Raw genomic sequence first — 11,681 nt, forward strand, 5'->3', positions numbered from 1 at the left:
TCCATGGCTACAAAACCAACACTTTCATCTGTGCATAACCAAAAAAGCCAAAAGGCTTATTTACATATTCAACCTAAGGTATCTAAAGAGCTTATATTTTTTCAAAAAGAATATGTATTCATGTACAGCTAGATAACACTTCATGTATTCATAGCTAGACAACCGAAAAAATGCACATGTAAGTGAAAGATCTTAAAAGCTAGACCTTCAAGTTCCACAAAGACCTCAATCAGTTATTAAAAAAAACATAATTCTTTATTTTTTTTAAATGGGATGAACCAAAATATCATAATTCTCACCTGATATCAGTACTGACTACTGACTGTGAACTGTGAAGAACCACCGTCCACTGAACTGATGAGTGATGATCTGAAACAGGTCTCTGAAGTCTGAACTGTGATGGCCGAATGATGTGTCTGACAAGAAACATAAAGATTCAGATTACTATCATTATCATTTCAACATTTTCACAAGCTAAAAAGAGTGAAAAACAATATATTTTATACCTTTGAAGAAGTCATCGACAATGTAACATCGACTGCAGCCGCTGAAATGAAAGGGTTTACAGATTGGAGAAAAATCTGGCGTCTTCGGCGAAGGAGACGGCGAGAAGAAGTGGTGGACGAAGGAAAATCAGTCGTAACACGCCATCATGGCTTCGTTGTTTGCTCGGCGAGATTGGAGAAAAATCTGGCATCGTCGACAAGATTGGAGAGAAAATCGATGAAGGTGACGGCGAGAAGAAGCAGAAAATGGGTTGTAACAGGGATCGACTGGAGACTTAAGATTTAGGGTTTTCTTGTTTTCAAACTTCCAGTCGCGAAAATTGCATCAAACGTGTTTCACAAACTATTACTTGGGAAATTGGGGGTCATTTGTCATCTTTACAATGTTTTGGCTTTCAAAGTATTATAACCCCCAATACTAGTGATAATAGCGGAAATACCCTTGCGAGCCACTTAAAGCTGGCGAGCTTTTCGAGCCGAGCCAGATGGGACTCGAACTCGGTTCAAAATGTGAAAATATAGAGCGAAACAAGTCGAGCGTGAGTTTTCAATGAGCGACAGCCGAGTCGCTGGGCTGACACCCCTTATTTATGATAGAAACCAAAGCAAACTATACAATACCAAACATTGTTTCCTAATCCTAATATGTTTAGAAATCCTTATTATACATTTCTATGCATAAAATTCTATTAATACCCCGTTTCATCATCAATTACTTTGATATTCTCATATTACTTTATCTTTGATTTTTTCTCAGTTACTATTTATAATTCTTTCTCTTAGCAATCAATTAATGGCACATCATCAAGAACAAGAAAGCTCTACTGTCATGGGCTACCTTGTTAACCCCGAAAAACCCCAACCCGTCCTTCATGTCTCTTACTCACAATCAACAGTTGCCACAGACCACTATCAAGAAAACCAGAATGGAAAACAAGAACTACAAGAAAAAAGTTTTAATTATAGCTTTTTAGTGAGATGGTCTATACATAATATGGCCTAGATTGTGTGGTTGTGGTTGGGTTTTTGAGTTGGTTAATGGGTTGGCTTATTAAATAATATGAGTATTTTACTTTGGGCTTACTGGAATTGGGCTATAGATTGGTGGGCTTGATTTGCTTTTGTGGCCATGAGACCAAAAGTTCTTTGTTTTGGGTTAGTATTTGATTGAAATTGGTGGAATGATTCACATCGGTTAGATTGTCATTTCTGTGAATATGGAAGCATAGGTAGGGGGTTAATTGTAAGGATTTAGATTATAAAGGGTTTAACTAAGAGTTTATAAAAACATGAAGTTGATCATAAGGATTTAAAAGTGTAGGGGTCTGACTGCAAGAATTTAAAGGTTTAGGGGATTGAACGGATCCAAAATGTTTGGGACTAAAAAAGAATGAAAAATATGGGAGGTAAATTGATATTTTACATGTTCGTATTTCGGAATGTTACACTCACTTTTACATGATGACTTCATTAAGAAATATACGACAACTATATTCGAATACTTGCATGAAGGCATGTAATATCATTGAACGTTGGGAAATTTAGAGGTGTAATTGTGGAAGCTTTATTACAGACTGTAACCATTGTTTTAGTACTCGTCTCCTTCTAAACATCAACTAGTACTTATATTTGACCTAATGCACGCGATGAGATAGTCCACTCTATCGCACGATGACATGACATTCCATCCTATCAGGACATGACAAACGTTTGACGAGCTCTAGGCAAGATTACACCCAGCAGGTATTAGCTTGGGTGGGATTTTATGATGATTACACTAGGTAGGTATTGGCCTAAGTGGATTATGATACCCCGAGGATAGACCTTGGGTGGGATTTGTCAGTGCTACACTAGACGAATATTGGCTTGAGTGGATTATGACACCCCGAGGATAGACTTTGAGTGGGATTTGACAGGATGACACTAGGTAGGTATTGGCCTAAGTGGATTATGATACCCCGAGGATAGACCTTGGGTGGGATTTGTCAGTGCTACACTAGACGAATATTGGCTTGAGTGGATTATGACACCCCGAGGATAGACTTTGGGTGGGATTTGACAAGATGACACTAGGCGGCTATTGGCCTAATTTGGATATGATTAGCCTCATGCGTGCATTGAAAAGGCCTGTACTACCGAACAATGATGATCATATACCACCGTACTGGGACAAGATAGAGACATGACACAAGCGAGATTACAACTAACGGGTATTGGCTTGGGTGGGATAATGATTGCACTAGGCAGGTATTGGCCTAGGTGTGATTTCATATTATTGGACGGGTATTGGCCCATTGTTACACTAGACGAGTATTGGCCTAGGTGGGATTTCATATTATAGGGCAGGTATTAGCCCATTGTTACAACAGGTGAGTATTGGCCCATTGTTACACCAGACGAGTATTGGTTTAAGTGGGATTTCATATTATAGAGCGGGAATTGGCCTAGGTCGGATTAATATTATTAGGCGAGTCTTGGCGTAGGATGGCTCCCTAAGCAGACATTGGCCTAGTTGAGCAGCTAGTTGCTTGTCTATATTAGGGACTGAGAATTGAGATGTACGATGTAGGTCCCTGGATACTAGAGTGGTGGTTATAGTGGTTGCATTGGCCGAATGAGTGGAATTTATAAATACCCAATGGGTATAGGCTGAGGTGGAATTTGTGAATACCTAGCGGGTATAGGTTGGGGAGGAAGTTGTGAAATACTCAGTAGGTATGGTCTGGAGTGGAATTTGTGAATACCCAGTGGGTATAGGTTGGGTGGCATTTGTGAATACCCAGCAGGTATTAGCTTGAGCAAGAGTGAGTTTTGTGTAGGGAGATATATATTCAGCTTTGGTGATGGTTGTGTCGGTTTATGAGATTTCTAATATGAACGATCCATGGCATTTGGGAAATTAATACGAGTGTGCATAATTCTTGTTTGGCATGAGTAGATACGATTTAAGGTTCTATGGTATCCAAAAGTTATATTGGGTTATTGTTGCATCATTAAGCGAGTGGTTATATACTGCATAACATGCAAACCGTTTTCCTCATGCATGTTTTTAAAGCTAAAAGTTATTCTTGTAAAACTATATTATCCATTGACTAGGCTTTCTAGCTCATTGTTTTATGTTCCACCCCTCCTTCCCCCCTTCCGGCGCTTGCAGATGGCATATAAGGTACTTGAGGCACATGCTAAATGCTTTCGATTTGCCACAAATGCATGTTCATTTGCATGGTTGGTACCATTGACAGGCCGAACTGACAGATAACATTCTTCCACATGAAGCTTTTTATTTCATGGTTTCTGATTTGAGCGAAGGCTTCTGTTTCTATCCACTTGGTGAAGTAGTCAGTAACCGTGAGCATGTATACCTTTTGGCCTAACGCAATTGGTAGCTTGCTCACAATATCCATCCTCCACTTCATGAATGGCCAAGGCGTGAGGATAAAGTTGAGCCATTTAGGAGAGAGGTGTGATACCTTGGCAAAACATTAACAGTTGTCATAATTCTTAGCGTACTTAGTCGAGTCGAAGCGTATGGTTAGCCAGTAGTAGCCAACTGTCAATGCTTTGTTGGCGAGGCTATGTCCCTTAGTGTGATTGTTGCACTCGCCTTCATGAAGTTCTGCGAGCACACATTTTGCCTCTTCAAGGATGATGAATTTGAGGTATGGTCGTAAAAACGATTTTTTGAGTAAGTGGCCTCATGGATGGTAAACCGTGCTGCTTTAGCTTTCAACTGTTGTGCCTCATTCTTGTCTACTGGGAGTTCATCATTTTCCAGGTAATGGAGGATAGGTGTCATCCATGACTTGTATGGGCCAACTGGTGCGACTTCAGCTGGGCTAGCTATAATTGTTGATGCTTGTAGGTGTATCAAGCGGATCATCGTTGGGTGCTAGGTCTTCAGAGTCGAATTGAGATTTGAAAGAGCATCTACATGGGAGTTTTTGGTCTTTAAGACTTGGGTGATTGTGATCTCTTCGAAAGATGATTGGAGCTCTTTAGTTAGGTCTAAATATGAAGTTATCTTAGCATCTTGTGCTTGATAAGAGCCTTGGAGTTGGTTCACCACTAACTGTGAGTCGGATTTGAGTTCTAATTTTTTTATCCCCATTCCTTTGGTGAGTAAGAGACCAGTGATCAACTCCTCATATTCGACCTCGTAGTTGGTTGCTTTAAAGTCACACCATATGGCTTGTCGCAAAATATCTCCTTTTGGGGAGATGAGGACCCGTCCTAATCCGTTGCCATTAATGTTGCTTGAGTCATCCACTGATAGAATCCACTTGGATAGTGTATGATCCGTCAAACATAAAAGCTCCCTCTCTGCCTAAATTGAAGTGCTAGGTGCGAAGTCGCAATAAAGTCAACTAGCATTTGAGACTTGATTGCGGTGCAGGGTTGAAAGGAAACATCAAACTCACTTAGTTCAACTGCCATTGAATGAGCCGAACCGTGAGATCTGGCTTGTGCAGTATCTTCTTCAAGGGGTAGGAAGTCAAGACTATGATCGAGTGGCATTGAAAGTGTGGTCACAACTTTCGTGCGGTTGTGATTAAGATGAGTGCCAGTTTTTCAAGTTGGTTATGCCATGTCTCCATGTCAAGCAAGGATTTGTTGGTATAGTGGACTGGCAACTGCTTTCCTTCTTCCTCTCGGATCAGCACGGTGGATATGATGAATTCGAACACTGCTAGATAAGTGAAGAGTTGTCTCATGTCTTCGGCTTGGAAATTACTGGAGGTGATGTTAAGTGTCGTTTCAGATGAATCAAGGCCTTTTCACATGCTAGAGTCCATTCAAACTTCTTTGATTTCCTAAGGGCGGCACAGAAGAGGTGACATTTCTTTGCCGACTTAGAGATGAACCGCCTCAGTGCGACTACTCTCCTTGTGAGGAGCTGCACATCTTTTATGCAAGTGGGGGATGAGATGCCTAGGACCGCCCTGGTCTGATCTGGATTGGCCTCAATATCGCGTTGTGTTACCATGTAATCTAAAAATTTGCCAGATAAGACGCCGAATGAGCAGTTGGCTGGATTCAACTTCATATTGTATTTTTGCATCACCTTCAAAGCTTGTTGAAGGTGGTCGAGGTGTTGCTTGGTGATTAAAGACTTTACTAGCATATCATCGATGTATACTTCCATGAAGTTCCCTAGTAGGTTGGAGAACATTTTATTCACAAGTTACTGGTAGGTGGCACCAGTATTCTGTAGATCGAACGAATCCACTTTGTAGCAATAATTGTCTCATTTGGTGACGAAGGTGGTCTTCTCCTAGTCGTCCGGGTGCATCAATATCTGGTTGTAGCCTGAAAAGAGGTCCATGAAGTTTAGTATCTCATGCCCGACGGTGACCTCCACTAACATATCTATGTAGGAAAGTGGGAATGAGTCCTTGGAGCAAGCTTTGTTTAGGTTAGTAAAGTCAATACAAACTATTCACTTCTCATTTTTCTTCTTTACTACCACTACATTCGCCAACCAATCTAGGTAATAGACTTCCCGAACCGAGCCATTGCTAAGAAGGTTTTCCTTCTCCTTATTAATCACATTATTTCTCTTGGAAGCAAACCTTCTTCTCTTTAGTCTTATGGGGGGGTTAGTCCAAGTAGGCGTTTAGTCGATGCATTATACCTAAGACCAAGTGAAACAATGTTAGTTCTCCTTGACGAAATCGATGAGCTTTCCTCGGATGTTAGGTGAAAGTTGGGCTCCAACTTGTGTCTTCCAGTCTAGGTAGTCTGGGTGAATTTGGACCTTATCTAGCTCCTCCATAGCTGGTTGGTCCGACTCAGCTCTTCTAGCCAGATGGGTTTGCAATTACTACATGGTGCTTGACTTTGTCTTAAAGGCATTCTGATAACAATCTTTGGAGGTCTTCTGATATCCCTTTATCTTTGATGCCCCACTTGGTAGGGATCTGGAGAGTATGGTAGAAAGTGGAAGGGATAGCCATATGTCGTGAATCCATGGTCGACCAAGGATCATGTTGTAAAGGGAGGGGGCATCTAAAATCATGAAGGTGGTCTGATGATTGATCACTTTGGCGTAGACTAACAGAGCAATCTCTCCAATAGTGTACTTTTGTTCTGAGCTGAACCCCACAAGGAGAGTCGAGCGACGATTGATTCTAGATTCATCTAGTCGCATGACAATGAATGCTTCAAGGAACATGATGTTTACTGAGGAGCCACGATCTACCAGGATTCTCCTGACAATGATGTTGGCGATCTAGAGAGTAATACAAGTGCGTGGTGGTGGGGATTCAAGAGCATCGCTGCTTCATTGTCTATGAACTCTATAGTCAAGTTGGTGGCTTTCTATAGTGTCAGTCTAGAATGTTGGAGCTGTGGGTTAGCTATGGCTCGAGAGTGGCGTTTTGTTAATGAGTAGCTCACCCCACTCACTTCTAATCTGCTTGAAATAACACCACACATTCCTTCTGTCGGTGGAGCTTTTGGTAGAGGATTGATTTGGTGATGCCTGTATGCCATGGTGTTTTTCTCTTTATCTATCAAATATTCATGGAGGTAACCCCTTTTTAGCAGTTTAGCTACCTCGAGGCGAAGGGCGATATAGTTGGCAGTAACGTGGCCATGGTCCCCATGAAATTCACACCATTTGGTGGTGTCTCGCTTCGCTCCAAGATGTTTCAATTTTGTTAGCCATCTGACTACATTCTCTATCTCTTTCATCATGGCTACTATTTCCACTGGCTCAATGTTTAGGTTGTAATTAGGTATCTTGTACCTGAGCCGTGTGTTGGAGTTACCCTCATTGTGCCAAGCCAGATGGTGCTTTAGTTGCCACTTATTGTCATGTACCAAAACTCTTCTTATCAGATACGACTCGACTGGTTTTGTGTTGTGGCTTCTGTTAGGGTGACAAGAATGGCGATCATCATAGGCGTTCTGCTTGACTTTGTGAACTTCTTCTTCTTCCCACCTTATTTCAATCCAAGTGTGGGCCAATACATCTTCCATGGTGTTGCAATTAAACTTTGTGAGTTCCTTGTATAGCTCACCGTCCGGGAGGGACCTTTCCTAAAGGCATCAACTGCGCGGTCTCTTGGTTGTAATAAGGGATCGAGACATTCTCTCGGTTGAAGCGTCCCACATAGTTTTGAAGTGGCTCATTGCGATGTTGTCAGATCTAGTAAAGTTCGTCGGATAGTTTTTCCATCTTTTTACTACTGGCGAATTGCTCCACGAAGGTGCTATGAGTTGTGCAAAAGATGTAATGGAGTGATTGAGGAGGTTTGTGTACCAGTGGAGTGTTGGTCCTACTAGACTGGAGTCGAATCTCTTACACATGCATGTCTCACGAAGGTCTCTCGTTATGGCGGTAGCGAACATTCTTTGTTTGTAGGAGGCTATATGGTCGTCTGGGTCTGTGGTTCTGTCATACAACTTGATGTTGGAGAAGGTGAATTTGCAGGGCATATCTGTGAGGGTGATGTTCTCTACAAATGGTGACTCTGCGTAGCTTTGGGGTTGGCTCTTTTTTAGGGGTGTTGGTACACCTAAGATGCGCTGGATCATGGCTTCTGTCTCGACTAGCCGCTTGGTTAGTGTTTGTTCAAAGGTTGTGGTCATAGGTGCATATAGGTTGTTTAGGAATTAGGGAAACACTCTAGGGTTGACATGTATCGTCAAGCCATATGGAAAGCTTTGCTGGCCTATGTCAGTCTCTAGGTGCATAGGATGTGTTTGGTGGGCGAGAGTTGCGCTCAGCAGGGGGGATAAGGTGGCTTGTGTAAGTGTTTCAGAGGCTGAGTGGGTGATGGGTGGAATGGTGATGGCTTGGGTCGGCTCGACCATTGGCATAGTTATGGTTGGAGTTGCAAAATAAGGGTGATTAGCAGAAACACCATTATCCAGAGTCAAGAAGAGTTGTCTAGGTTGAATGGGGTGCTAAGAAGAAGATGCATGATGCTATTTAAAAAACCAATCTAAAGAATAAAACTGGGTTACCTTATCTTGGAGTGCTTGGTTCTCCATGCGGATGGCAGCATTCTGAGCCTCCAAGGCCTAATATTTGTTGTTGTTTTCTTCCACCAGTGTGGTGAGAGCTATAATCTGTGCTATGACATTGGGCGCTGGAGTCTCTTTGTCGTTAGTCATGATAGCAGAACAGGGGAGGAGGAGCAACCAAAGTAGGTTGTTTTGGATCGGAATATTGCCAAGGCCCCACAGTGGGTGCCAAATTATAAACGATAAAGTCTACAATTAAACTCTTAAATACAAGATCTTGTAATGTGAGCCATTGACAATCTTGATGGACCTGCGAAGGGGGCTTTAGTAATGTCTAGATGTCGTCGGAATATGCTAAGAGCTTAGGAGTGAGAATATTGGAACTTAGGGGTGATTTCTGAATCAATAATGAAATGGTTTGCCTCTATTTATATAGTGAACCCAAGAGGTTCGAATTCTAGTAGGACTCTAAATCTTACTTAGTATTGGAGTTCTCCTTTTGGATGGAGATTGGATTTCCTACCCTTATCGGTTCAAGTTTTCCTCTTTGGATAAGATTTGGGATCTTGTTAAAAGAGGAAATTGATTAAGACTTCGGTTCTTGTTGTGGATTGCTATGGGCGAATGGGTCGGACCCAATTCAGCTTAACTCGTAGAGTAGCCCAACTCTTTGAGTAGACAACTCACAAGATAGTTTAAGAGTGGGCTCAATTGAAATTGGGTTAAGGCCTTTGGGCCGTGACATTGTTATTTTGTTATTAGATTTCGTCAAGCCTAATACGATTTTTGACCCATACAATAAAATGTTTCAAAGGCTACCTTTTCCCGACTATGATAATAATCCAACTCATATACATTTAGAGCGAGCTTTAAACACTAGATTAATGGACATATAAAGAACACTAATACTATCACAAAATAATTGCGGTGGCTACCGTCAGTTGCTTCTTTGAGCACTGAGAGATACAACGAGCGCCAAGAAAGACACAAAAACAAGTTATTCTTCATCTTGTAGTGGGACACCTGGCCAATCAACATCGCTAATGGCATAGAGAATAGTAGGACTTTGATCGAGATAACGTACATAAATATTTTTAGTAACCACAACAATTTCATTAGGGGACAGCTAGCTTCTGAGACTATTCTCATTGTCAGAAGTATCAGAATCAGAGTTTAACTTGAGAGAATTGGAAGCGGCTGTAGTCAGGGCAGGTTGAGGTTTACTAGGGGAGGAATTTCTTTTTATTTTGAGAGAAACGAAGGCATTCTCTTGTCATCTTCTCTCATACTTTCAGCATATTTACAGATGTTAAAACCAAAGTTATCATTTACGCCAAATGCAGTCGTCAACTTATTCTGGATAAACAAATTTTACTTTGTCGAAACATGGATTGTTTCTCGTGTTACCTTTTCCGAAGGATGTGCTGGAATTTAGCAAGAAATGTGTATTAGAATTACTTATGTCGAGCTGCCATATAAGGATTAAGATAAGTCCTATAAAATAGTTCATTTGGTTTATCATATCGGTAGAGATTACGAGAGTTAGAGAGGGATTTTAGAGTGAGAAAAATATTGTAAGTGTCTTATCTCTTAAGCTCGTATTTTTTCAAAAAGTTCTGATGAGAATTCTTCAGGTTTTGATGTAACTTTCTTTTAGTGAATGATCTTCAATGGCTTCTCCTTTCCAGAGGATGTAGGAATAAATAAATCTTGATTTAAGTATATAGAAACCAAATAGAACTGCTTAACCTTAACGGTACATAAGACTCTTTCCTAGTTTTAATCTGATTAGAAATCCTTATTATCATCTTTCTATATTGAAGTCTATAAATATTCCTCATCATCAATCTCATATTTCCATCTTTAATTTAAACTCTATTCCTATCTTTAATTCTCTCATTTAGCAATCAAACAATGGCAAACCAGCAAGAATCAGAAAATTCTACCGTCATGGACTATCCCGTTAACCCCAAAAAACCTCAACCCCTCCTTCCTGTCTCTTGGCCACGATCAACAGCTGCCACCACCGCCACAGACCACTCAAAGCACAACTGCCCAGAAGACCAGAACGCAAACAATAACAAGAGGTGGAAAGACTTGAGCTGCAAGAAAAAGGTTGTGATTGTAGCTTCCTCAGTCGGACTTCTACTGCTTGCTTCCATTCTTGTCTATTTTGCAATCTTTATACATGGAAGATTTCATCCACCATCGTTTAAGGTTGATTCACTCCGTGTAACTCCCTTCGATATCTCTTCTTCTCAATTAACAACCAATTGGGACATAAATTTCTCTATTACAAATCCTAATCATCAACCACTCAGGCTATTTTACAGAGATGTCAAGGTTTCAGTTTTTTACGAGGACAAAAACATCTCGTCCGCGGAAATCAAGCCCTTCTTTTTAAATCTAAATGGGAAGCCAATATTTGGTTACTCAAAGAGTATTGTCAATGGCTCGATGGAACAAGATTTTGTTGCAAATTGGTCAAGTGATGGCCTGATTTTGCAAGATTCAGTGATAGATTTGTCAAGCAGCCCAGTAAAATTCACTCTCACAGTGGATGCAACAGTTTTTGTTAATCCCCAAACACCAAAAGAATTAGAAATTATTCCGGTGACGGTCTCATGTGAAGATATCAAGGTTGAATTTTCATCTGATTCAAAGAGTTCTGCCTGGACGATGTTGAATCATACAAACAAATGCAAATCTAAATGGGTTCCAGATAGATTCTTATATTGATTAATTTAGGAAATTGTAGGGAGATTTTTAATTTTTAATTTTGGTAATGTATTTAGTTTTGCTTAGTTCAAATTATAAATATTGATGCCTTAAATGATTCATATGATTATTTTAAACAAGTTTTACAATTGCTTAGTCCTCATAATATTTTACATATTGTAATTACGATAAATAAATCTTGACTAAAGCTTTAGATACAAAATTAATTAAACTACTCCAACTTATTAAATTGGTATCAAACACTCTTTCTTGATTCTAATCCGATTAGAAATCATGTATGTAATCGTCCATGAAAGCTAACGATCTTTATGCAACAATTAATTTGCTGCCAATAGACAAATAATATAAATTTCATCATATTTTAATTTCTAAAAAAAAAGAGGTTAAGGTTGAATTTTCACATGATACTACTGAGACAATATTGGACCGTTCAAGCAAACGCAAGTCTAAATGGAATGCAATTCA

General features: G+C 40.3%; 1 protein-coding gene across 1 annotated transcript; it reads left to right on the plus strand.

The window, feature by feature from the left end:
* Positions 1 to 10,391: 10,391 nt before the first annotated feature.
* LOC116119326 lies at positions 10,392 to 11,216 on the plus strand. The gene has a single exon (XM_031405268.1). The coding sequence runs from the start codon at positions 10,392 to 10,394 to the stop codon at positions 11,214 to 11,216; it is 825 nt and encodes a 274-aa protein (XP_031261128.1).
* The last annotated feature ends 465 nt before the right edge of the window (positions 11,217 to 11,681 follow it).

The sequence above is a fragment of the Pistacia vera genome, unplaced genomic scaffold (genome assembly GCF_008641045.1).
Source record: "Pistacia vera cultivar Batoury unplaced genomic scaffold, PisVer_v2 Contig880, whole genome shotgun sequence".
Lineage (NCBI taxonomy): Eukaryota > Viridiplantae > Streptophyta > Magnoliopsida > Sapindales > Anacardiaceae > Pistacia > Pistacia vera.

What these genes read in the sequence shown, in the direction of transcription:
- LOC116119326 (XM_031405268.1), top strand. Translation starts at nt 10,392, where the DNA reads ATGGCAAACCAGCAAGAATCAGAAAATTCTACCGTCATGGACTATCCC.